Source organism: Sprattus sprattus, assembly GCF_963457725.1.
Source record: "Sprattus sprattus genome assembly, chromosome: 4".
Taxonomy (NCBI): Eukaryota; Metazoa; Chordata; class Actinopteri; order Clupeiformes; family Clupeidae; genus Sprattus; species Sprattus sprattus.
In genome coordinates this window covers 43931374-43958873 of record NC_137923.1, presented here as the reverse complement: position 1 = coordinate 43958873, position 27500 = coordinate 43931374, and the positions used below count along the sequence as shown (strand labels likewise).

General features: G+C 44.2%; 1 protein-coding gene across 2 annotated transcripts in view; it reads left to right on the top strand.

The window, feature by feature from the left end:
- LOC308364168 (glutamate receptor ionotropic, kainate 5) overlaps positions 1–27500 on the top strand; it is a gene marked incomplete at its 3' end in the record, with an annotated part of 41803 nt that overhangs the window by 11165 nt on the left and 3138 nt on the right. For both annotated transcript variants that reach the window (XM_080837187.1, XM_080837186.1), the window contains exons 5-17: positions 1856–2034; positions 2408–2461; positions 3340–3501; positions 6023–6175; positions 7081–7185; positions 7609–7716; positions 8452–8655; positions 14149–14262; positions 14854–14963; positions 18014–18187; positions 20770–20935; positions 21962–22187; positions 24416–24544. In XM_080837187.1, the coding sequence (XP_080693313.1) occupies positions 1856–2034; positions 2408–2461; positions 3340–3501; positions 6023–6175; positions 7081–7185; positions 7609–7716; positions 8452–8655; positions 14149–14262; positions 14854–14963; positions 18014–18187; positions 20770–20935; positions 21962–22187; positions 24416–24544 (1884 nt within the window). The remainder of the gene's footprint in view (positions 1–1855; positions 2035–2407; positions 2462–3339; positions 3502–6022; positions 6176–7080; positions 7186–7608; positions 7717–8451; positions 8656–14148; positions 14263–14853; positions 14964–18013; positions 18188–20769; positions 20936–21961; positions 22188–24415; positions 24545–27500) is intronic.

Genomic DNA, 27500 nt, shown 5'->3' with positions numbered 1-27500 from the left:
GACATATTAAACCTGTGGGACAGCGGTCACCATATTAGCGTTCCTTTTTTGCGTAGCGGCTGCACGGGCGAAAGCTGAGGGAATCTTTCGGAGCCCAGGCTTCTCAGCGCTGAAACATGTTCATGTCACAGTCGACATTTACAGACATTTAGCAGGCGGTTTTTATTCAAAGCGGATGTGAAATGAAAGCGTAACATTATTATCCGTCTTCCGACCCTTCGCTTCCTGGTCTGATAGAATGTGAATGTACTGGCTTATAAATGTTAATCTAGCATGCCTACATCTCATTTTATGGCGTAATAACATGACAAATTGCATAAATGAAATGGGATGTTTAAAGATATATATATATATCCAGGGTAATAGTTCATGGACATCCAAGCCATCTTAACCAGCAGACGTGTAGTGTTTGGATTGGGTATGTTCATTCGGTAAAGGGATTAAAGGGGTTTAATGGGACATTTACAAGCCTTTGTAGAGGCCTCTAAATAGAAGACTTCATGAGGAGGAAGAGAAGGAGGAGGCTCGCACTGAGTTTGCACTGCAAGCAGTGGGGGTACGTGGAAGCCCAGCAGAGCACAGCGTGTTGAGACAGCGTTGCATCATTTCAGCCATGAGTGTCGGCGCCATGATCCAATCCGTTTTCCCGCTTATGAGACAGATGGTTTGCCCGCCTTATATCCCGCGTCGACTCATCTCCATAACTCACCGCGTCCGCATCCACCACCGAGCACTGAGATCTGCGCTTCGCCCCTCTGCTCTCAGTTGAACGGAGCGCGGCGCGCAGTTGATGAACGGAGCTCTTCGCTCGACTGGTCAGGCCTTGTGGAAGGTCGAGTGCGATCATCACACGCTGATCGCTACACTTTAGCAGCTCCTCCGACATCTGTCTTTATTGATCAGGCTGTTTTCCACTTGGCTGGTTTCGGTCTGCCCATTTGGTGTGTGTATGTCTGTGTGCATGTACACATAAGTTAATCTGTCCATAGGCATTTCTGCATTTCTCAATATATACTTGATATATACATGTTGTGTGACGGTTTATTGGTATGAGTGTGTCTGTGCGTTTGTGTGTGTTTGTGTGTGTGTGTGTGTGTGTGTGTGTGTGTGTGTGTGTGTGTGTGTGTGTGTGTGTGTGTGTGTGTGTGTGAGAGAGTGTGTCTGTGTGTGTCTGTGTGTGTGTGTGTGTGTGTGTGTGTGTGTGTGTGTGTGAGAGTGTGTGTGTGTGTCTGTGTGTGTGTGTGTGTGTGTGTGTGTGTGTGTGTAAGTGCAAGAGTTATAGATCCTCATAAAAGCATCTTGTATTCAGACTGAGCATCCTATCTGGTGGGTTGGTTTGCTGAGCACTGCCCAGACTCAATAAAGCCACCATATGGAAAGCATGGTGATTAGCTAACAAATTTATGCACGTGTCAACCATATTGGCGTCCTATCCCCTGCACTGAGTGGACACTACTGTGGAGCAGAAAAGAAGTGGCTAACAATTTACATCTAACAGTGTCTATAAATGCTGATCACTATAAAATGGTTGAAAATAATGTGTGCTTGTGCTTTCTGTGGAGAGAGAGAGAGACCTTGACGGTATTTTATATTTAAGGATACAGTGCCAATGTCTTTAAATAAAAACTAAGATGTACAGCATACAGTTCACATAGGGCTGGTTTGCCAGATAGGATTCAAGCCAAGTCGTGATCAGAGATACATTTGAAAAATGAGAATTCCCAACTGGTAACCACATTTAGTCTAAGATGGCATTTAATGTTGGAGAAACTAGCCCCGAGAGACCAGAGGTTTGTGATTACTGATCGGTTAGCTGGAGGTCTTTAATTTGTTTACCCCCCCCTCCCCTCCCCAGGCCTGCTGCGATTGGAGGAGCTAGTCCGTCGTTTCCTCATCTCCCGGGAGACGCTGTCAGTGCGCATGCTGGATGAGAGCCTGGACCCCACCCCTCTGCTGAAGGAGATTCGCGATGACAAAGTGGCCACCATCATCATCGACGCCAACGCGTCCATCTCCTACCTCATCCTGAGAAAGGTCAGCCTGGGTGATGTGGTCGTGCCGACCAGTATACACATACTGGACAGGAAATCCATTCAATTGCCAATTCAACTTTGACATTTGCTTCTTGAAAAAAAAAAACATGGAGTGCTGGGGGATGATCTGGTGCAGGGATCTCGCTATCTGTTTTGTGTCTGCCCTTGGGGGTCCGAGAGTCTTCAGGCCTCTTGACTCACTGTCTCCATGCAGAGCAACTAAATCTGTGTTTTTGAGATGTCTCTTTGATACATTATGTCCTGTGCTCAATCCAACCTCAAACGCACACTCACACTTACTCTCCTTTTATTTTCTTTCTCTCTTTGTCTCCCCCCCCCCCCCCCCCCTACTCTTTTTCTCGTGTATGTATCAGGCGTCCGAGTTGGGGATGACATCAGCATTTTACAAGTACATCCTCACCACCATGGTACGTGTGCTACCACACCAATGACACCCTATCTTCTCTCCCATTCTCTCTCTCTCACTTTTTCTTTCTCTCTATCTACACTCCCTCTCTCTCTGTCTCTCTCTCTTCCTCTCTCTCTCTCTCTCTTTCTGGGGCCCACAATTACCCTACCCAAGTCTGGCCCAGCACCAGCCGGCTCATCTGAAATGCATGATGGGACTGTGCCGTTTATCACGGCCGTTTCCTCTGCCCAGAGGATGCCCTTGTCCGAGGTGACTTCGGCGGCTCATATTTTTAGATCATATCCATCTGTGGGCCGCTGGATGCGTTAGTGAAGCGACACAAGGTGAAGTGTCTGTCCCAAGGGCTCTATTTCACCAGCTGTGCCTGCCGAGGGGGATTTGAACCCAAACCCTCCAAACCCCCCCCCCCCCTTCCTCTCCACCTCTGCCTGTCACCACTACAGCCACCTTCTCTGCTCTGCTAAGCTAATAAGAGTAAATGGCAGTTTTGGCGGTAACATGAGATTCTTAATGTGAGCAAGTGGGTTATCTTTGGAGAAAATAAAAGCCTAATTTTGTCTCAATCTTTTTTTCCTTTGTATTTTAGTACATCTGCCCATTGTACATTGTACAATGGCTGACCTTCTTTCTTTCTCTGTACTTTGTCTCTCTCCCATCGCTCTACCTCTCTGTCTCATTCTCTCTCTAACTCTCTCCCTCCCAACATTCCTTTCTCTCTCTCTCATGATGTCTAATTCTCTATCGCTCCCTCTTTCTCTCAAATTCGTTGTCCTCCTATCTCTCATTCTCACTCACACTCTACTTCTGCCCCACCCTCCCCTCCCCTCTGTGTCTTTTCTCTCCTCCTTTCCTCACCCTCCTCCTTGGGCTTTTCAGGATTTCCCCTTGTTGAGGCTGGATGATGTGGTGGATGACCAGTCAAACATTGTGGGCTTCTCCATGCTCAACAGCAGCCACCCCTTCTACCTGGAGTTCATCCGCAGCCTCAACCTGTCCTGGAGGGAGGGCTGTGATCTCAGTCCTTACCCTGGACCAGCGGTGAGTTAGCCACACACACACACATAGAGATACACACATACCAACACATGCGTAGACACAATGTGTACACACATACATGATAACATACATACACACACATACACACAAAATTGGCACATTTACACAAAAGAATGTCCATTCGTACCTCCCAACACACTCATCAAACATATGACATGTCAATCAAAGACGTATTACATGTAAAAAAATAAATAAACCTTCCGCCTCTCTTCTGACGTTTCCATGGGCTTTAAAAAAAAAAATAGCTTTTGAGAGATTGGCTGCAGTATATGTATTCAGCGGGCATATGCAGTTTGGCCATAAATCTGGCTGCCAGGTCTGCTGTGTACATGCCCTGACAGTACAATGAAAGATGTGTCCCTGTCTTTGGGTTTCTCCATTTATTATTTAGCAATGTCAGCTTGGCAGTCTTCCTGACGATCTGACTGACCGACTGTCTTTTGCGAGACGCCAGCATTCCATCTCAGACGGTCGTGGGGCCATGCCACCACGGAGTTCACGCGCCTCCGCCTCCTTTTCCTCTGGAGCTCTAACTGTTGCCTTGGCTTCATTATATATTCTTCTCTCTTTACCTCTCCTGTTCTATTCCTCCTTCCTTCCTTTGAGTTCTCTCTCTCTCTTCTCTATTTTTCTGCCGTATCTCCCAATGCTCTGTTCCTTCTCTTTCTACCTCGTTCTTTTCCTCCACCTCTCGCTTTTTCTGTGACTCCCCTTCCATCTCTCTCCCTCATTCTTTCTCTTTTCTCCTAACCACTTTACTCCCTCTCTCTCTCCTGCTCTATTTCTTTTTTCGAGCTATCTTTCTCTCGCCTTGCTCTTTTCTCTCTCTCTCTCTCTCTCTCTCTCTCTCTCTCTCTCACCTTTGCTCTTTTCGTCTTTCTATAAAAACCTCTCTCTGCCTTACTACATCCCCCTTCTTTAACTATTTCTCTTTCTACCCTTCTGTCCTCTCCCTCTTTACCATCTGTCTGCCTCTTTCTTAAACTGCATCTCTCTCTCTCTCTCTTTCTATCTCTATCTTTCTCTCTCTCTGTGTCTCTCTCTTTCCCTCCATATCCAGATTTACTTCCCTCTTAAGTCTGTACATGACAGCCTACAACCTCTTTTTGACTGCCCAGAAGATATTAAGTTATGGATGGGCAATAGCTTCCTGAAACTTAATGAAAGCTAGATAGAAGATAGAAGTTATTATCTTTGGTTCCCCTGCTGCCAGTACAGACATTAGCACTGTGCTTGGTCCACTCGCACCTTACCAAGAGCCTGTCGTAAAAAGAACCTTCGGGTGTTCTTTGACTCTGAATTTAAATTTTACAGACAAATAAATTCTGTGGTTAACAGTTCATTTTATCAACTGAGAACAATAACTAACGTGCTACATTTTATGTCCCCAAAAGCCTGTGAGAAGGAGGTCCACACTTTTATATCTTCCAGACTGGACTAATGTAAAGCATAATATTCAAGCATTAGCCAGGTATCACTTGATCACTTGGAAGTTGTCCAAAATGCAGGAGCTAGATTCTTAACATACGTAGGACCAAGAACTTGCTCTTCATAGGACTAAGAACCTGTTCTAGTTACACTACACTTGCTCCCAGTTTGTAAGGTTCCTGTCGCTTTTCAGATGTTATTGTTTGTTTTTAAGCCTGTGAATAGTCTAGCTCCAGGTGAAATCTACTGACCCCTTATGCTCCGCCAAGGCCCTAACATCCTCTAATGACCTTTTACTGGTCTCACCTCAGCCTAATTTTAAATCTAAGAGTGATAGTGCTTTTACTTTTGTTGGTCCTAAATTATGGAATAGTCTCCCATTAGATATTTAATATGCTGCTTGCATAATGACTATAAGCTATACCAATATACAATTAGCTATATTAATAACGTCCTTTAATATACTTGCATCTTGCATGCTCTTTCTTCTCCATTTTAGTCCAGTCTGCAGTTGTGTTTTTATTTGGGCTTTTAGTTCAGTCTGAGGTCTTAAGTTTATTCTTAATCTTTATCTTGTTGGTGTTTTACTCTAATGGAGCTTTCATTTGCTTGAGGGTATCTATTTTTTTGTCGTTGTTCTTATTTATGAATTTATTTTCCATTTTATCTCATTCGTACTTGCTGGTCTTTTCTTGTGTTTTCTTGTTTTTCACTCCTTTAAATCAGATACCTCTTTTAATTCTGTTCTTTTATTGCAGTTTTTTATTCTGTTTTATTTAGCTTTGATTCTATTTTCCTTTAATGTTTTCTTTATTTTCTTTCATTCTTGTCTATGTATATTAACACTCTATTTACCTCAACTGTTAAGCACTTTGGTACAACTCCTGTTTTTTTATTATTATTATTTGCTGTACAAATAAAGTTGACTTGACTTGACTCTCTCTCTTTTGTTCTTTCCCCCTCTGCCTAACCACATCTCTCCTCTCCTCTCCTCTCCTCTCCTCTCCTCTCCTCTCTCTCCCTAGCTGCCTCTTTCTCAAATGAACTCTCCTTCTGCCTGTCTGTCTCTCCACAGCTGTCGTCGGCTCTGATGTTCGACGCAGTGCACGTGGTGGTGGGAGCCGTACGGGAGCTCAACCGGAGCCAGGAGATCGGCGTCAAGCCCCTCAGCTGCACCTCGCCCCTCATCTGGCAGCACGGCACCAGCCTCATGAACTACCTGCGCATGGTGGGTTGCCATGGCGACATAGCCCCGCCGCCTGGCAAGGGCACGGCAGCTGCGGCGGCCATTTTGTGCCGGCCCCTGTGCTGTTGTTTGCATTACCATGTGGTGTGTGTATGCCTGTGTGTGAGCATGTATGTATGTGTGTGTGTGTGTGTGTGTGTGTGTGTGTGTGTGTGTGTGTGTGTGTGTTTGTGTGTGTATACATATATACATAGGTGTGCATTCATATATAGATTTTTCCAATGTTTTCCAATGCATTCCATGTATTGCAGTCAGGCTTTTCTTTACTTCATCTCGACTTTGTTTTCCACTTTGTTGTCCATTTAGTTTTTTTCCCTCCTCTGCTGTTGTCGTTCTTTTGTGTGTTGTCACTTATCTGTCCTGCAGTTGTGTTTGCGGAGCTTCTACAAATCTGCATTTTTGTTTTTTGGGGAGCATTAAGATGTAATTTCCCTGTCTGCGTCAGCTGTAGCCTAGTTTATCGGTATCTGGCACTCTCCATCTCTCTCCATCTGTGTGCTCCTCTCAGCCTCTGCCTTGTTTTCCTGTCTCTGCCCATCACTCTGTCTTTCTGACACATTTTTTGGCAGCCTCCTCCGCGCTCCTCCTCTCCCTCCGTCGCTCTCATTCGCCTCATCCCTTTGCACTTGTCTGCGCTTCACCCTGAATCTCTCCATCTTATTCTTCTCCTCCTTCTCCTTCTCTCTCTGTTTTGTTTTTAAGTCATTCATCTCTCTGTCTGTCAAGCATTTTGCATTATGCAGTGGCCTCATCTGTGAGGGCGTCCTAACTGAAAGTTACCGTTACAGCTCAGTCACTCTTTTCTCATTCTACTTTCTCTCTTTCCATTTTCATTCCTCTCTTCCTACCCTGTGAAAACTGACATCTCTGTCTCTGCCTTTGTTCAGGTGGAGTATGACGGTCTGACTGGACGGGTGGAGTTTAACAGCAAAGGCCAAAGGACCAACTACACCCTCCACATCCTGGAGAAGCATAGAGGAGGCCACAAAGAGGTCACATAACACACACACGTTCATATAAAAGACACACACACACACACACACACACACACACACACACACACACACACACACACACAATAGCTTTTCAGCTGTTCACTATAATATCTATTGAAATCCCAAGAGAGTGTTAAACAGGTCATCTTGCCACACAGACACACAGACACCCATGCATATACACACACACACACACACACACACACACACACACACACACTACTCTGCGATCCCTCACTCCCATAAAAAGAGCCATAAATGGGTCAAGAGGTCAGCAGAGCTGTTGGAAGGGCCTTAAGCCATGTGCTGACTTATCAGAATCGCTTCCCTCACCCTCATTGATCACTGCATTGATCACTTATTTAGAGCATCCTATATCTCTTACTTCATCCAGTTTTCTCTCGTTCCCCACATTGACAGATCGGGATCTGGTACTCCAACAACACCTTATCCATGAACTCCACCGCGCTGGACATCAACGTGTCCGAAAGCCTGGCCAACAAGACGCTGATAGTCACAACCATCTTGGTATGAGCCTCACCACTCTATTGAACTGCTTTGGGTCCCATATTATTGGGTCAGCCATAAATTGTCAAAATTGGGATCTATTGATTAAACTTCTTGGAGATAACTTCTGTTTTGCATTATTGGTGACAATTCACATTGAGTGTCAGCAATCCTAATGAATTAGTCAACCCAAACAGGCAAATAACCTTTACATTATAGTATGTTTATCTACTTTATTATAGTTAAACAGACTGACTCTGTACCGATATGTAATAGTCTACTGCATGCAGAAGGGCCATACTGTTTTCTCATTACTAGCAGGAAATAAGTAATGTTTAAATTAAACCATTAAAATGACCTATGTTCTATAACAGTACTGCAGAGGTTGTGGTTTATTCCTATTTTATTTTTATAACCAAAGGTGTCAATTCTGTTAAAGGCTACTTACTGGAATAGAACTTCATAGTAATGAATTGTGCCACCATGATACAATACAATTTCCATAATAAGAGCATTTACTGGTACACAGAAAGAACAATGGATTTCCTCCTTAAGGGTTTTTATGCCTGTTTCTACAGAGGGACTTTAAATGGACTTTTAAAGGGCCTTTTTTTGCAAAAGGTTCTTCATGTGGAAAAGGTCTTCTGTAGAACTTTCAGGTTTTTAATTTAAAGCGACCTTGAAAAATCTTTAGCAAGGATGGAATGGACCAGACAGTATTGCTCACGGAACCTTGCCTCCCTTGCCTCATTGCAGGAGGACCCGTACGTTATGCGCAGGGAGAACTACCAGGACATTGACGGGAATGACCAGTACGAGGGTTTCTGTGTGGACATGCTGAAGGAACTGTCCGACATCCTCAAGTTCTCCTTCAAGATCAAGCTGGTGGATGATGGCCTGTATGGAGCGCCGGAGGTCAACGGCTCCTGGACAGGCATGGTGGGAGAGCTGATCAACAGGGTGAGTGCATACACGTACACACGTACACACACACACACACACACACACTACACACACACACACACACACACACACACACACACACACACACACACACACACACACACATATATGGGCCATTCTACCGAGTTCGTGTAATATGCAGTCCCTCAACAATAAAAACTATTTACAAAACAATTAGGTATTTAGGCATAGATATTTACTAAGAAAATGTTATGGTCTATATAAACCAATGCATTAAATTAGATAGTGATAAGCTAAATATATACAAAATCATCATTTATAGGGTACTTTCTATTGGGAAGTAGCTGTCCCCAACCCTGACATCTAAATTTCAATGCCTTTAAATAACTCTTTTCAATTTTTTTTTATTTTTTTCAATTATTTAATTTCAAAGATCTTTATGATTGGGTTAAAATAGAACTTGAAATATTCAAATTTATTGTGGGTTTAATTTTTAAATCAATTAACTATACTCAAAAAATCATGTCCCTAGTTTTCATGTCACTACCGAAACACAAGAGTTTTAGTCCATTGGCTGAGCCTGTGTTTTAGCCACGACCCTGCATTTTTAACCATGCAGTGACACTGCATCCCTGTCCCTCATGGTTGAATGGTAAGTAGCTAAATCCCATAGTTTTTGTATAAATGTGTTCCAAAGTCTGAAAATCGACGTGTAACCTTAAGAATTGTCACTACCGAAACCCATGTTTTCTTCAATTAAGTAAAACTTTTCAAAGATTTGTTTGCAACCCGTGTGCTTGCTAGAATTCTTTATTTATGCTTAAAGTTAGCTAGAATTGTCACTACCGAAACAGTCACTACCGAAACATATGGTAGTGACCAGATGATTTCGGTAGTGAAAAAATGAAATGGTAAGTAGTTCAATCCCATAATTTTTTAAATAAATGTGTTGTGTGCACTAAAAGGCGGCCCAGAGCACCTTTTGGAAGATTTTGAGAGAGAAATGAACATCCATCCAACAGTGCAGTCACTACCGAAACAGTGCAGTCACTACCGAAACAGATAAATTGAATTTGAAAATTTGGTAAAAATTAAATTTGTATGGATTTCATTGTGAAAACCTTCGAGAAATATTTGTAAAAATACTCTTCAGAGAAGGGAAGGAAACATAATCTGAACAGGTCAATAATAATACTTTTTTAGTATAGTAAATGTGATGTTTCGGTAGTGACAATTTTTGGAAGAGGAAAAACATTCCAACACATTCTGAAAATACAATATAAAAATTGACTGTTCTTTTACTAGATATGTGTACTTTAGATATGGCTCAATATACATACGGACAAAGTTTTGGGAATAAAACATAAAAAAATTCAAAATATTTCCGAAGTGACTTTGCACCAATTCGGTAGAATGGCCCATATACATAAATGCAGAGTCAGACATACAAGCATACAAATGCTCCTTCACTTATTCCACATACATATACACATAATCTGTAGACAAACACACACACACAAACACACACACACACACACACACACACACACACACACGCAAACACACACACAGACATGGACACTAACACAAACACCTTAACTTACATACACATACTGTCATATACAGTATATACATAGACTCAATTCATAGATGTTATTTGTAGTGCTCATTTGTAGTGCATGTGTGTGTGTGTGTGTGTGTGTGTGTGTGTGTGTGTGTGTGTTTGTCTGTGTGTCTGTGTGTGTGCGTATATGTGAATGTGATGTGTGTGTGTGATGTGTGTGTATGTGTGAATGTGCACCTGCCTGATCATCCAGTGTAGCTCGCCCTGGGAGGGCCAGCCATAGGTGGGGGTTCTCACAGAACATGCCTGGCACTCTAATCACACACTGTGCAAATCACCCATCTGTGTGGGAGGGGATTTTGGATGCTCAATGCAACTGCAGAGATCTAGCATCCGGCCGGATTACACCCGACACCCTGACTGTCCAACTCCCAAGCACCAGCCATATTCTCCACAATCCCGGCTTTGCCATGTCTGAGTTGTCTCTGGCATGTGGTGGGAGTGGGGGGTGCGACTGGCCGGGTTCCCGAGCACGATGGGACGCCCTGGGGAGAATGAACTGCTGCTGAGGAAGTTGCGAGAAAGGAACTCTGGGTGCTGGCTCCCCTCTCCCCAAGAAATGGGCTCTCTAGGGGGCCGGTGGCTAATAATTAATAGCAGGTAAACATTCACTTTAATGTGTTGGAGGATGACCACATGGTCGGGGGGGGGATCAACTCTGCTCTTATAACACACAAATATAGTATGAGTGTGGGTAGACTTTCTTGCATGTGTTCAAAGCTGCTTTTCATTCTTCCTGATTAAAGGTAACTCGGTTTTTTTTAAAGAGGTAACTCGTTTTTATAACCTTCTCAAATTCAGTTTCATGCCTAAAGAGAGAGAAGCACTGTTGTCCCCACTAGTTGCTAGGTTATTCACTATGTACCTTTGTGATCCGAGTTCAAAACCATGCGTAAATGTACGTCACCGAATATATTTCTATATAAAGTTAGCCTGTATCTGTGCCACGTGTGCTGCTGTTGGAGTTGGCAAGTTGGAGTTGCTAGCTTTTAGCAAGTTAGCTCTCTAGCTTTAGATGAATTCTCCTTACTTGCTACTTTAAGACTGGCATCATGACGTGGAAGGGTTGGGAAGTTAGGGTTAAAATGTGTGCCGAAAATGAGGAGTTGAGAGGAACTTAGCATGCCACAGTTTCTCTCCTACTGTGTTGGTGAGCCCGCGTCCACACACAGATTGTGCGGAGAAAGCTGTATGGCACTCCCTGCTGTTAGCTGAACTGTTGATCCAGGGCACTCGACGCTCCTCGTGGAGGTTTACACCGCTGAAGCTGGACCCGCTCCAGACGAGCCAGAGCGAGGAACAAAAGACCGGCAGAAGGGCGAGTTAGCCGCTGTGAGGACAGAGGATCAGCGAAAGAGACAGCGCTTGTTTGTGATGGACTCAGAGTTTGCATGTCTGAGCGAGGCGACGCTGGCGAGGCAGGAGTCGCGCCGTACTAGCGCCAGATCCGTGCCAGATCAGGCCCAGCTTTGCTCTCTGGAGAGTTAAAGTGGAAAGGCCAGCAGAAGGGTAAATGGCGAGGGGGAAGAGTATTAATGCTGAAGGCATGGCTGTGCTGTGATGGACCTGGGGCAGGGAGGGGGTGTGCGTGTCAGAGAGAGGCCCAGCTTGGCTCAGGCCTGTCTGGCTCTGTGTACCAGCGGGGCCCCGACTCCTGGGGAGCTCATTTGGGGGTGGAGGTTGGGTAGCGGGCGGTAGGGGTGAGTGGGTGTGTGTGCGGAGAGGATGCAGAGCTGCACAGATACTGAATATGCAGAGTCAGATCCCCCCCTGCGCAGTGAAGACTGGAGCAGAGAGCTAAGTACAGGCTGCCCTTTTCAGTGTTGCTGGGGAGGGAGTGTGGGCTTTGTGTAGGTGTGGGTTGTACTTTTCTCTGTGTCTCAGCGAAAGTTGTGTGTGTGTGATTGTGTGGCTGTGACTGTTTGAATTGCATATACATTATATATGTGGGTGGAAGTTCTAGTGTGTACGGAAAGGTGAGTATCAATAATAGATATTTGTGTGTGAGTTTCTGGATGTATGGAAATATCCGTGGAGGCACTTAATGTGGTTACTATTATATGATAGAATGTATGAATCAGTTTATTTATTATTGTGTGCATGTGTGTGTGTGTGTGTGTGTGTGTGTGTGTGTGTTTGTGCCTGTGCTGAGTAAAAAGAACTGCATGAATGTATCCGTGTGCTGTTAGGGACCCAACTCCTCTGCCACCCCTCTGAAGTATTTATTTGCTCTCCTTTTGAGTCGCCACTGTCCACACACACTTGAATATTTCATATCCTCTCTTGTATTTTCACGCTGCAGCAAAAAACTAATTGTCCGACAGGGACTAACTTGACTCGAGCTGAGGTGACCAGAGAGTCTGGCTGTTGCCATGGCGACTGGCCTCCGTCAAGAGTGTGTGTGCATGTGTGTCTGTGTGTCTGTGTGTGTTTGTGTGTGGTGTTTTTTTTGTTTTTTTTTTTAAGGAGGAAGGGGGAGTATTGGCAGAAGGGAGGTGTGTGGTGGGATGGTGGGTGGGTGACATGTTTGCTTTGCTCAGCGAGCGCTCTTAATTTGGACCGATTCCTGGCTCCTTCGAGTGGGTAATCAGTTGGCCTTCTTGGGGGGATGCTGCTGTGCTGACGTGCCTGTGAAAAGGCCACTCCGCCTCGCCTGTAAATATTAGCAGCGCCGGTCAGCGACCTCTCAAGGATCTCCGTGTAGATCCACCCCCCCCCCTGCCAGCCCCCTGTAGCCTTGAGAGTTTAACACCACCTACTGCCGCCACCGTCACCACCACCACTGCTGCCAGACCAGAACATGCATCGTCTGTCATCGGTGCAGGGACACCATCGATCGCAGTGCTGTTTGCTGCTGGTGGGGGCCACCAAGAAGAATCCCCCACCCTGCAACCATTATCAAAATCACCACCACTCTAATTGCTGTTGCTGCTGCTATTAAGTCTATTAGGTTGTCTGCTACACTATTACCATTACTAAAGATAATGACGGTGGTAATGATGATTGTAATGACCTTATTTTGCCTCGTGCGTGGGGAGGTTTCTGTAGTGCAGGGCAGGACAGAGCACACTAATCAAAAGTCTCTCTGCAGCTAATTATGCCGGGGTGTGTATCAGTTCCTGCTGTGGCCCTAGTGTGAGGTTGTGTGTGTGAACCTGTGTGTGTACAAACTAGCGAACAGACCATACAAAAACACACTCATTCTCAGGAGGTCAAACATTATAGGCAGGCTCCATGAAACATATGGAGATGCACAAAGAGACACACCCACACACGGTCTCTCGTCCCGCTCTCTAGACACTACTGATGAAACTGTGGGAAAGTCTGTAATGAGTCCAGCCTCGTTAATCAATTAAGAGGTAATTAACAGGGCTGTGGGGTGTCTGGGGTGTTGTTCTTTAAGAATGTGGTGGCACTGATGACTCTCCCCGCCCCCACCCCCCTCAGCCTCCTCCAAGGACTCTCTGTCCTCTTTCCCCCCTACTTCGCTCCACCGTCCTCTGGTCTTTCTTGTCCTTGAGGCAGTATCCCGCTCTTATTACATTTACTTTATACTTCTCTATTCCCCCTCTACTCACTCTCTTTTTCCACTGTATTCTTTGCTAATGTTATAGCTTTTGAATTGTCTTTTACTTTGCTGTTTCCATCCTGGCTACTCAATTTCGCCCTTTCTAACTCCCTCTCTCTCTCTCTCCCTCTCTCCCTCTCTCCCTCTCATATTTCAGCCTGTCAGTCTTTTATTACCACCTGGATTCAATCTAATCCTTTAATAATTTTCATGATGATATGCAGAGCAGTAGTTTGACACAGATGTTTCATGTATTGTTGTACCTTGTTCTCTCTCTCTTTTCTCTTCCTCTCCTTCTCTCTCCCTCTCTCGCTCTCTTTCTTTCTCGTGCAAACAGAAAGCAGACCTGGCAGTGGCTGGTTTCACCATCACCTCAGAGAGAGAGAAGGTCATCGATTTCTCCAAGCCTTTCATGTCTCTGGGCATCAGCATCCTGTACCGTGTCCACATTGTAAGAAAAAACACATTTGAGTATTCCCACCTTTTCTTTTCTTCTGCAGTCAGACGCACTAACCTAATACTAAGCATTTTGGCCGGGGGCAGGAACCCAAAGACATCTTAGTCAAAGCAGAAACACCAATAATAGCAGAAATACCTGTTACACCTAGCTTTACTGTGCCATGACGAAGAGAATGAACAATGACAGGGCTTTGGCTGGTGCTGAACAGATGGAACCTTTAAGGGGTCAGATTGGAACTTTTTTATTGTTCTCCCCTAGAAGTTGTTGGTTCTCCTCTGTGAGAAGGAACTATCCTTTGATCTCATATTTCCCTATTCTGTAGCACTGCTGCAGACTTCAGCTATTGCAAATCCTTGAAAACACCTTCACACAAGCTCCAAGGGTATAAACCACCAGGAATAAAGGCTGTGTGCTAAATAATTACTCAGGATGAGTCATTTCAAAGCTATGAGCAAAGAGCATGACTTAGCTTGCATCATCTATGAATGAACGTGGCGGGAAGCATCTCACGCTTGTTGATTGGTTTGCGATGGGTGATGCAGTGGGTGACTGGAGCTCAGATGAACTGTGTTGACTTTGCAGGGCCGGAAGCCAGGCTACTTCTCCTTCCTGGACCCCTTCTCTCCGGCCGTGTGGCTCTTCATGCTGCTGGCCTACCTGGCCGTCAGCTGTGTGCTCTTCCTGGCTGCCAGGTACAGCTGCGCCACCTACTGGCTCCCGCCGGCACACCCACAACCGCTGCTGCATATTTCACGTTGATTTACAGTTTTTTTCAATCGGATACACACAATTTTGACTGCTTGGTTTTGTTTTTCAATATCCTCACACAATAAGCACAACCACACACCCAATGAGCAAAAACATCAGATCCATTGCAAAATGAAACACTCTTGTAAAATCTATACACTCATTTAACAAAACCATATTTTGTTACCATATGAAACACACACATTGCATATACTGAATTCTGTTTGTACCACTACTGTTATAAACCTAAAACACTTTTAGCAATACTACTTCTCAGTGATTAGAGTAGTGTAAGTGAACAGGGCCGTGCAGAGACCTTTGGAGGGGCAGGTGCTCAAAGTTAAAAAGGGGGCACATGTAGCACGGATTTGTAAAAATGTATTTATCTAGGCCTTTTCTATAGCCTATGTCCACTGGTGTGACGGTCATTTCCACCAGTGTGACGCTGAGTTCATCTCACACTATAGGACAGTGTTATCACAAGGGGTTGGTTTATACCCCCAGACACATTACAGTGTCCCCACAGCTGCCAACACACACACACACACACACACACACATACACACATACATCCATTTCACAAACAGGTGCATACTCATTAGGTTTTAAATGAGCGGGGGAACTATATGGGAACAAGGCCTTTAAACTATAATTTTACAGGCAGCAAGTAGCCTACTGTAGACAGCTGTGTTTCACTGTGAGTATGAAAGTTGTCAAAAGGGTGCAATGTTTATAGTCAATATGGGTCCATTTCAACATACAATTTTCAATGAGTGAGATGGATGGAGAGAGAGCGAGGGAGTGAGAGATGGAGATAGTGAGAGAGGGAATGAGACGGATGGAGAGAGAGGGGGGGGGGGGGGAGAGATCCTGCTCAAAACGGATTGTCTGCACTCTGCACTCAAATACACTGTTGCTTGCAAAATTGCCGTGTTTCAGTTTAAGTTCTCGCACTCGTTCTGCTCAAAGACTTCTGCTCGCTCTCGCTATCTGGCCCTCTCTCTCTCTCTCTCTCTGATTGATAAGAAAATAACGTTACCAAAATTCACCAACCAATACAAAATCATGACGTGAAATGAACGAAAATGCTCTCAGCTTTAAAGACCACGCTCTATATTAAACGATACAAACTTCATACTTTGACAAGTTTATTTACGGGAGTTAATCAACTATTTTTGGCTCATATTTGCATGCAGTCATTTAGCAGACGCTTTTGTTCAAAGCGACGTACAAGAGAGAGGCATATAAGCCCCTATAGCAAACTTTACACCGAGTTATTCCCGAGTCATCATGGCACATTTGGCATCACAAGGCTACTCGGCTTACCTTGAAAACGGGAGCTGTAGAGAAACTTATCCGAGGCGTCGGTCAGCAGGGCACGTCAGGGCAGAGAGAGGGCACGTTGTGGATCATGTGACCGACCAAGGTAGATCTAAATTATTATCATTTCGTTAAATGTATTATTATTTTGGGTCGCACAGACGGACTTTTCACACACAAATTAAAAATAAATAATAATAATAATAATAATAATAATAATAAAAAAAAAACACTCTGACAAAAGGGCACTTTGGGCATCAAGGGCAAAAGGGGCAGGTGCTCAAGCCCCCTTAGCCCCCCCCTCTGCACGTGCCTGTAAGTGAAGTACACAGAGAAAGTGAAAATACACAATACAGTAAAAACACTACCCAAGACCAATGCCCTTGAAAATAATGTAACGTAATTCTCTCCATATACTCAAATCAGTCAACATGTCAACATGGAGAATCACAACAAAACATGTCCCAGTTTTCATGCTACTTCAGTAGTGTGCATAACACTGTAAGCTCAGCAAATATCAGACAAAGGAGAAAAGATGTTTCCAGTACATGTTACAATTCCATTTACGGTAAAATGTACAGATTTGTCAGTGTCGCCAGTGTTGACTGAGAGACCAGATGGACATTACTGTATTGAAAATGGCATGGTCACCGATAATGTTTGCTTGAATTTCTCTGAGCCTGATAGCATTACGTATTTGCCAAAAGCATGTTTATGATCTCTCTATCTTGTTCTTGCATGAATTAGGGCCTGTCCTCCTTTCAAGTTTATTTGATACATTTTGTCTTCTTTTTCTTTGAGCACATTTTCCTCCTGCTTCAGGTCTTCCTCTTCCTCTACTTCCACCTTGACCTCAGCCTCATGGCATGGCCTCTGCCTCTTTCTCCTCCTCCTTCTCCTCCTCTGTGGATTCCCCCTCTCACCCTCACTCTTCTTCTGACTCCTTCCATTTTGGTTGAAGACAGATGACAGTTACTCATCTGCTGCATTTCTATAGTGTTTACTGTAAACCTGTTTGTTGTGTCTACAATTAAGCAATCATGTGTTTGGGCACTTGATGGCTGTGTTTATTTGACCGGCTCAGTTGTGGTAATTTGGCAGTCAGTGTTTTGGAATTGCAAGGAAGTGACCTCTTGATATACGTCTTTGTCTAAAGCATAAAAGTGTGTTTAGTGCTTTGCAAATCACTTGTGTGTATGGTTTCACAAAAAGTGTGATGTTTAAATGTGCTTATAGTTGTGCAGATCTGAGCCATTGTTTTGCTCCTTGAGTGAAGGTTTTGATAATTGTGTTACACTTTTGATTTTAGTGTGTATCCGATTTAAAAAAACTGTAAACCCATTTAAATACAGCGAGTGCAAGAGGACAGTTTCCAAGCTATAAATACAGTGGACTGGTCATATCATATGGGTTTTGCACGCATGTAACACAAGAAAATAAGGTAGAAAGATATTCATTTAATTGATTGATTGATTCATTATTCATCATTCTGGACTGAATGAGAAGAGACAACTCCTTTCACTCCATATAGATATGATATATGTTTGACATTGTATGTTGTCATGTTTAACTTGGCTAGGTATTTACACCAACTCAATATTGAATGCCTGAATTGCTGCAGTCTGAGTCACAGTGTGAGTGAGCCTGTCTTTTTCTCCTTCTCTGCCTCCCTCAGACTGAGTCCATATGAGTGGTATAACCCGCACCCGTGTGTGAGGGACCGCAGGGACCTTCTGGAGAACCAGTACACCCTGGGCAACAGCCTCTGGTTCCCTGTGGGCGGCTTCATGCAGCAGGGCTCTGAGATCATGCCCCGAGCCCTCTCCACACGCTGTGTCAGTGGGGTCTGGTAAGTGTGTGTTTGTGTGTGTGTGTGTGTGTGTGTGTGTGTGTGTTTGTTTTAGTGTTTGCTTTAGTGTTTGTTTGTTTGTGTGTGTGTGCATGTTTTGGAGATGGGCTTTGGTTAATCTGTGGCTGTGTTTATTCATATGCATGCATGCTTGTTTTTCAGAGTTCATGCCTCAAGCCCCCTCTACAGCTGGGTCTTGTTGTGTGTGCGTGTGTGTGTGTGTGTGTGCCTGTTTGTGAGTGTGTGTGTTTGTGTCTGTATATATGTATTTGTGCTTGTTTTCCAGAGATCATGCCTCAAGCCCCCTACACAGCAGGGTCTGCGTGTGTGTGTGTGTGTGTGTGTGTGTGTGTGTGTGTGTGTGTGTGTGTGTGTGTGTGTGTGTGTGTGTGTGTGTGTGAGTGTGTGAGTGTGTGTGTGTGTGTGTGTGTTTGTGTGTGTGTGTGTGTTGGCAAGTCAGGGATCAGATATTTGGTTGGATTGGTATGTCTGTGTGCTTGTTTTCTAAGACATCAGGCCATGAGCCCCTGTAGCAGAATCTGGTGTGGGTGTGTGAGTGTATGAGTGTGTGAGTGTGAGGGTGTGTGGGTGTCGAGTGTTTGAGTGTGTAGGTGCGTGGGTGTGTATGAGTGTGTGGGTGTGTGTGAGTGTATGAGTGTTCGAATTCTGTTTGTGTGGTCTTGCGCATCTATGAAACGTTGATTGCCATTGAGTGAGGTCCAAGCAATGAGCCTTAATGTATGTGCCTTCATTTATTAGAAGTGTTCAAGCACAGGCTGTCTAGCCATCTCTTCAGCTCCTCTTGTTGCTCCCACTTACTGCACATTATCTAACCCCAAAGGCTTTCCAGCGTGAGTCACCCAGTCATGTTAAGTGTATAATGGCTTTGCATCCTGTACTGCATGCTTTAAGTGTTGACTGTGCTGACTGGATATTTGTGTTCAGTGTAGCGGCTGACCATTTGCATTTGGTGCCTAGTGTGTTCAGTGCTAGGGATGAGAACCGATAAGATTTTAACGATTCCGGTTCCTTATCGATTCCTGCTTATCGAACCGATTCCTTATCGATTCTCTTATCGATTCATATAATTTGGTAAGGGGCGAAAAAAGAGCACAAACGGGTTTTTTACATTAATGTTCTTTTATATAAATTTCTAGAATGTTTACATACACATTTAAATAAAACTTACATAACTTAAATAAAATGTGTTCTGTTTAATATAAACGTTCATACAAATAACAATGCTCCTTCCTTACAGAAGACGTACTAACTGCAGCCTGTAACGATGACAGACTAGCAGCCTCTGAGCCCGTCTGATTTAGAACGTCATCATCAGCTTAATTGGATGGAAATGGAGATTATTTATAGAGCAAACGCTGGTTTGCACAAGGTTGCTTGGTTGTATTGCTAATAGCGAACTATTATGCTAAACGCTTCTAATAGCAATGTAGAGTCCACTACAAACACAATAACGTACTGAAACATAATTACTTGTATCATGTACAAACTAGGCACTCAGTATATTTAACACTTAGCTATTGCTGCCACTGAATTGGCTACGAGAAAAGTATCCATATCGAACTGTCAAACTGAGGGAGCTGCACGCGTTGCTTGCTTATTAACGGAGTCTTTTGTACAGCCTTACCCTACCCTAGGACCAACAGAGGGGAGGCAAGCACTGCCCCTGCCTCTAGCCAACGGTTGAAAATAGAAGATTATACCGTTAAGCTAGCCTAGTTATGTAAGTTATATATAATATATGACGATGTCCAACATCGCCCATTCTGTTAAGCAATTCAATGCTAAGTTTAGTTATGGTTAACACGAAAACGCAAACGTTTGCTGATAACACACGAGTAACACCGTTATGATGATAAAACATTTTGAGGAGTTTACATGGGCAAGTAAGGGATGAAGCGCCGACGTTAGTTGAGCTGCTGCTGGCATCGAAAACATGACATTCTTGTAATTTTATACCATGTGTGCTCAAGTGCTTATTCATGGTAGATGTACTTCCTCCCTTTGAGGAAATACATTTTTTACAGAGGTTACAAGTGACCATGTTCGCATCTGTTCGGGTGAAATAAAGCCACACTTTAGATTGCTTCTGTCGAGTTGCCATTTCTGCTGCGTTCTGACTTTATTATAAGAGTTCGCGCATGCGCAAACGGCACAGAGACCCGTTAACAGACCCGGTTATGAATTTGGCTAACGATTCCAAAGATTCGGCTCATTGGGAACCGGTTCTAAACAAGACCCGGTTCTCGGTTCCCATCCCTATTCAGTGCACACTGTTTGTGTCTGTATGTTAAACAAATGAGGAAGTGTTTTTGTACCTGCAGAGGACATGTTAAGTGAATGATAATGTTTTCTGTGTGTGTGTGTGTGTGTGTGTGTTTGTGTGTGTGTGTGTGTGTGTGTGTGTGTGTGTGTGTGTGTGTGTGTGTGTGTGTGTGTGTGTGTGTGTGTGTGTGTGTGTGTGTGTGTGTGTGTGTGTGTGTGTGTGTGTGTGTGTGTGTGTGTCTGTGTGTGTGTGTGTGTGTGTGTGTGTGTGTGTGTTTTTGTGTGTGTGTGTTTCACAGGTGGGCGTTTACGCTTATCATCATCTCCTCGTACACGGCCAACCTGGCAGCGTTTCTGACAGTGCAGAGGATGGAGGTGCCCATCGAGTCGGCCGATGACCTGGCCGACCAAACCAACATCCAGTATGGCACCATCCAGGGGGGAAGCACCATGACTTTCTTTATGGTACGATCCGAGTGTGTATAGTGAGTGCGTGTGTGTGTGTGTGTGTTTCTGCAGTTCTGTGTGTTTGTATGTCTAACCAGTGTCTGTGTAAGACATAACCAGGGAGAAAGACACTTGTTTTGAATTTAAGTTTTATAAATTGTGATGAATGTTTCTGTAGATGTGGCTACATCTGTGTCAGAAAGAGAGAGATAGAGAGAGGGGAGGCTAGAGAGAATATTGTACCTTTGCGTTTACTTAATCTGTTCATTTGGTATATATTAATTCCTACATTGCAATACTGTTGCATGCCCTAGGTAAGTTATATTTAGTACTAGTTAGTATGTTTTGTAGTTATCTTTATCCACGTTTGTTAAGTTCAGTTCATATTCATCTTACTGAACTTAACAAACGTGGATAAAGATAACTACAAAACATACTAACTAGTACTAAATATAACTCATATATATATACATATATGATAAATGACAAATAGTTCACACAAAGTGTGTGTGTGTGAGTGTGTATCTGCATGTTTGTTTGTGTGTGTTCGTCAGTGTGTGTTGCACAGCTGTTCTTCTTGACCATGTGCGCTGGTAACTGCATCAGACCTCTCTGCCCACACCCTCCTGTTCTATTTGTAGCCGCTGAGTTGACTTAGCCTCCCACTTGAATGGTGTTCCAACTGATTAAGAGGGCTTTTCGTAAGACCAGAGGAGGCTCTTTGGAGCCAGCTGAGTCATTCTCTTGCTTTCATTCATTTCATTTAATCTCTCCCTTTTTTTTCTCCCTTTTCTTTTTTGCTCATTCTCTCTCTATTTTTCTAATATCACATTGGCACACTCCCTTTTTCTGTCTGTGGCATACATTCAAATACAAACACACTATTCCCATTTTACACACACACATCACACTTGCTATTACACACACACAAATGACACACTTATTTAAATACATTGACACACTCTCCCTCTCCTTTCTCCTTCTCTCTCTCTCTCTCTCTCTCTCTCTCTCTCTCTCTCTCTCTCTTATGCGGCACACACACAGAACTCACGCTACCAGACGTACCAGCGCATGTGGAACTACATGCACTCCAAGCAGCCCAGCGTGTTTGTGAAGAGCACGGAGGAGGGCATCGCCCGCGTGGTCAACTCCAAGTACGCCTTCCTGCTGGAGAGCACCATGAACGAGTACCACCGCCGCCTCAACTGCAACCTCACCCAGATCGGAGGCCTGTTGGACACCAAGGGCTACGGCATCGGCATGCCCCTCGGTAGGAGAAGGGATGGGGAGGAAGGGAGTAATTGGAGGGGGATAAGAGAAAGCATCAGAGATTTAGAAAGACGTTCGGAGAGCAGAAAGAAGGCAAGAAAATCGGAAAAAAACAAGGACAGAAATAAAGATAGAAAGATTTGAGAGTGGCTTGAAAAAGGGGTCATGGAGAGTGAAGGTTTGTGGGTTAAGGCACCAAAGAAGAGGAGGCTGGAGAAGAGGGAGAGAGAGAGGGAGGGGTAGAGCGAGGGAGGGAGAGAGAGAGAAAGAGAGGGAGAGAGAGAGAGAAGGAGAGAGAGAGGGAAGGGTAGAGCGAGGGATCAGAGCAGCCAGCTGGGAGAGTGCGCTACTGGGTTAAAGGACAAATGATAGAGGAGGGGGGGATGGTAATAGAGATGCTGAAGATAAAGGGACATAGAAAAGAAGGGGGGAGAGATGGACAGAGAATACCAGCATGAGGGCTGTTGGATAAGGACAGAAGGAAGAGGGGGATTAAAGAGGTTGAAATGAAAAGGCGGTGGATGAGTAGGAGTGGAGAGGGCGAGAGAACAGAGGCCCTCTGGGCAATGGATGGAAGGAGTAAAGATGGAAACAGATAGGATGAAAAGAGACTTGTGTGAATTGTGCGATAGAGAGATACAGAGAGAGAATAGAGCATGCCATGAAGTGAGGGTCTCACTGAAGGGTGCGAGTCAGTGAGATGAAGATCAGGGGATGTGGGCAAGAGTGAGTGAGAGAGAGAGAGAGAGAGAGAAAAAGAGAGAGAGAAAAGACACAGATGACAAAATAGAGATCAGAAAGAAGATGGTTATCGACAGAGTGTGTACAGAGAATGTGAAACAGATCTAATTGGTATGGTGTCCAATTAGGAGCACCATATAGTGTAGCATGTCATAAGTAAGCTGTAGACTTGAATTAAACGTGTGAAGTGATGGAGAGAAAGTTATGAAATGGAATGAAATGGAGTGAAAAAACTGACAGAAGATGAGAAGAAGAGAGCCTATTCCTCACACACAGTTTTTTTAGTGTGAGTTTGATGTTCAGTCCGTGGGTAAATGAAATGCCTGTCGCTGTGGCTACCCAAACCACCGTCTTGGCAACTTGTGTCAGCCAGGTAGGGAATGGGGGAATTTGACCGCTGGAGGATTCTCAGAACGGGGTGCAATATTCCTTCTGCAGGAATTTTGGCAGCCAACAAGCTAATCACGTTGGAGCGCGGCCAGCACCAACCTGCAGTGGGCTACTGTCAGCTTTCTGACGCTGTTAAATGTCAACGCAGAGACTTGGCAGCCAGGCACTACTGCTACAGTAGATCCACTTTATTTCTCTCTGTCCCATTGTCGGAGAGCTCAGCGGATTACACACAAACACACACACACATTTACCCATATTACGTACACACACATACACACACAAAAACATACACACACTCACTCACAAAACACACACACACACACTGAGCTTTAGATGGCAATGGTTGATCATCATCATGTCAGGGCAATTATTTAAGAGGGGCAATTTATGGGCGAATTAAGACAGTTAAAGTGATTTAGTGCAAATGACTGAGGGGTCCAGAGGGGAGACTCCTCAGCAAGAGGGAGTGACAGGAATCTTTATGCCTCTCAGCCAACTCTCGCTCGCCTCTTTCTCTGCGGTGACATCCCGCTAGCTCTGCGAGCGCTTGTGCCTCTCCGCCTTGATCAAGCGAAGTGGCAGCGCTGGCGTGTTGAGGTGAGGACGCGCTGACAGGGACGGCGGGGTTGCTGCTTAGGTAGCAAATTTTGCCTGACATTGCAGCGTGCATGGAGGAGGGAAAGTGGTTGTCATAGGTAAAAGGTTTGTCTCGTTCTCTGCAGTCCCGGTTATTTTTTCTCCTTTAGCTCAAATTTATTTTTATATTTCTTTATGCAGTCCACACTATGACACCCTATCCTGTTCACTCTCTCCATCTCTTATAATCACTTGTTCTTCTCTTTCTCTTTCTCCCTTCTGTCTCTATCCCTCCTCCTTCTCTTGCTATACCTCTCTCTTTCCCCAACCCTTTCCCCTTTCCCCTTTCTCTTTCTCTTTCTCCCTCCCCCTCCTTACCACTTCCTCTCTCTCTCCCTCCCTTTCTCCCCCTCCCTCTCTCTAATCCTCTATCCCTCTCTCTCTTTTTCCCTCTATCCCTCTATCCCCTCCTCTCTCTCTCTCTCTCTCTCTCTCTCTCTCTCTCTCTCTCCCTCTTAGGCTCTCCATTCAGAGATGAGATCACTCTGGGCGTGCTGCAGCTGCAGGAGAGTAACCGGCTGGAGATCCTCAAGCGACGCTGGTGGGAGGGGGGACAGTGCCCTAAAGAAGAGGACCACAGAGCCAAAGGTGAGTCTTTCTACCCCTCTTTCTCTCCCTCCCTTTCCCTCTCTCTCTCTCTCTCTCTCACACACACACACCCTCACACACCCACCCTCACCCTCACACTCACACTCACACATTTATACTTTATTTCATGTTAAAAATTAAATGACCCTACCTTTCGACTCTCAATTCTGCTGGAGAGGAACTGGATGGGGGTTGGTCCCAATGAGCAACATTGCCTTTTTGTAAACCGCTAAAAAACAGACCAGAGCTTCCAACATCCCATACTGCCCCTGAGGCTGGCCCATCATCATGATGCTTTACACCAGTGAAGGTTTGGGAGCTGGGGCGGAACCAGCCCGCCAGGACCGTTCCTAGTGTTGCTGAATTTAATTGGGTTTGCCATGAACCACACACCTAACAGATGCTTGCTCTCTGTCTGCAGCTTCCCAGCTAAGAACTTTCCCCTGACTACTATAAGGGACCCCTGACCTGACCCAACTAGATTCCCTCTAGGCTGCCTTGCCAGAGGAGACATGCAGCTAGAAAGAGCTCACTCTCACATCACCCCCATTTCAGGCCCATTTGTCAGATACAGAGATAGGGGACCCATGGCTGTGGAGATACTCTGGACAGAGACATACCTCAGCAAATTATGAAGGCACTGGCAGAAGACATCGCTCAAAAGTTATTTACAAACTCGACACAAATTAAATCAAGAAGAAATCAAGGAATACATTTTCAGTAGTCCAGAAAAATACTAGGATTGGACAAGGTAAAAAAACAAACTGCTAAAACGGTCTTTGCAGCTGACCAGTGGGGCGGGTCATGCTGGAGTGTGAGGTGGTCTTCTTGCTTTCTCTGGTTCCCCCAATCCCCCGATCTCCTTTGTCCTTCTGTTTTTGTACAGTACATGCACCCCCCCCCCCCCCCCCCCCCAAACCCTTGTGAGCAGAGTGACCCCATAAGTGACCCCATGAGTGGCTCCATGAGTGACCCCATGAGTGACCCCATGAGTGACCCCATGAGTGGCCCGATGAGTGACCCCATGAGTGACCCCATGAGTGGCCCCATGAGTGACCCCATGAGTGACCCCATGAGTGACCCCATGAGTGGCCCGATGAGTGACCCCATGAGTGACCCCATGAGTGACCCCATAGGTGACCCCATGAGTGACCCCATGGGCTGCTGTTAGTTTGGCTCTTCTCCCAACATACCAATTCATTATCAACATACCGATTCATGTCTTGCTCTGCGTTCTTGGAAATAAGGTTACAAATAAACGCAGGTTATATTGTTTCTTACATAATGATAGGTTTAAAGAATAATAACATACTGTTTTTCATAATAATAATGACGCAGGTCAGATACATTGGCTGTTATATATAAGGAGGTATAATACTTGATAATGGAGCTTACAGATAACAAATCTGCAGGCATTCTTGAAAACCATATGCAATATTTCAGTCTTTATTTAGTTGCCAAAATGCAAAATACCATGGAACACTTAAAGTTCATTGAGCAGAGTTATTATTTTAACCGTAAAGATCATTGTCCATCAGCATCTAGAGAGATGGGTTTAATATGTTGGGTGTAATGTTCTCACTTTTTCACCTCAATGGCACTAAAAGGCAAAACGTCATATTCACTGGGCCATATGCCCTGTGGGCACATCCACACAAATTAAGCAGATAAAAGAAGTGGCCTATTAAACACTGGTATAGGAGACAGAAGGAAAATCAGCCCAGTCACCATTGTAGCTCATTAATCATTTTCACATTCAAAGCCACACATGAGCAAGACTACTGTGACACACAAAATACATTTGACTAAAAAACACAAACATTTTCAGGCACTAAAAATGCATATAATATGTGTTGCCAAATCCTCTATTGTTTGCATAATTTAGTGTTGCATTGCAAAAAGGATTTAAAAAAAGTATGACACCTCTTTACCTGATATACTGTTATACCAAACAAACAATTCTGAAATGCTGCAATATGTTTCATGACATCGAGGTGTTTCATGCTACAATTTCTGTGGTAAAGTGTGTAGAAGTGTGTAGAAGTGTGAACCAACATCACAACATGCTACCATTAGATGTCTTTTGTAGCCCTAAATTTGATCCATGGTGTCCCCTGTATTAAGAATAACATTTTTATAAACTTGACATTTACTGCAATGTTCTCCCTTGACGTACAGTTCATCTTTAGAAAATCTTATCCACCCCTGTAATCCCCAAGGCCCCACAAATATTTCAAGCCAAGCAACTATCGTGACACCAAGAACAAACCTTTTTATCGGTTGGTTTGCCTTTTGCAATACTGTAGACACCACTATTGACTGTGGTAAAGTTACCGTGTGTGGTAAATGGCATTGGAGGTACAGTGGTTAGTGTTCCTACCTAACCAGCAGCTGCCCTGAGATCAATTCCTGGGCAATGTAGGAGGCTTTATTAATTTCGATAAAAGTGTCTGCTACAGTAAGTTCCACACCATTGCTGTAGTTTTACTTATTGATAGCCCATGACTTATATATACAGTAGTAATAGTGGTATAGCAGTAATCTATATTTTCCCGACATACGTTCACATTTCAATGCAAATATTGTATTACCACTTTTGTATAGTTGGTAACAAGGCTAGAAACAAACAAAACAAGCAAAAACAGAATACATTTTCTATCAGAATCAGAATAATCTGTTTTATTTTATGTGTATCGTTTCATTTGTCTGTCAAAATACAGCATATTTACATCTACAGTTATCTAAATTTTTGCTGGTGGTGAACATTGACTGAGACAGGTATCCATGCATTTTCGAAGAAGTAGTCATTGAATGCATTTTGTATCAAAACATTGCAAAAGTATCCACACTTTAGTTCACATAGTCTACTGATGATGAATGTGTCAAGTTTTTTGTAGGTACTGAGGCAGGTGTGAAAATGATTGTAAAAAACTGGAATAGGGAACTGATCAATATG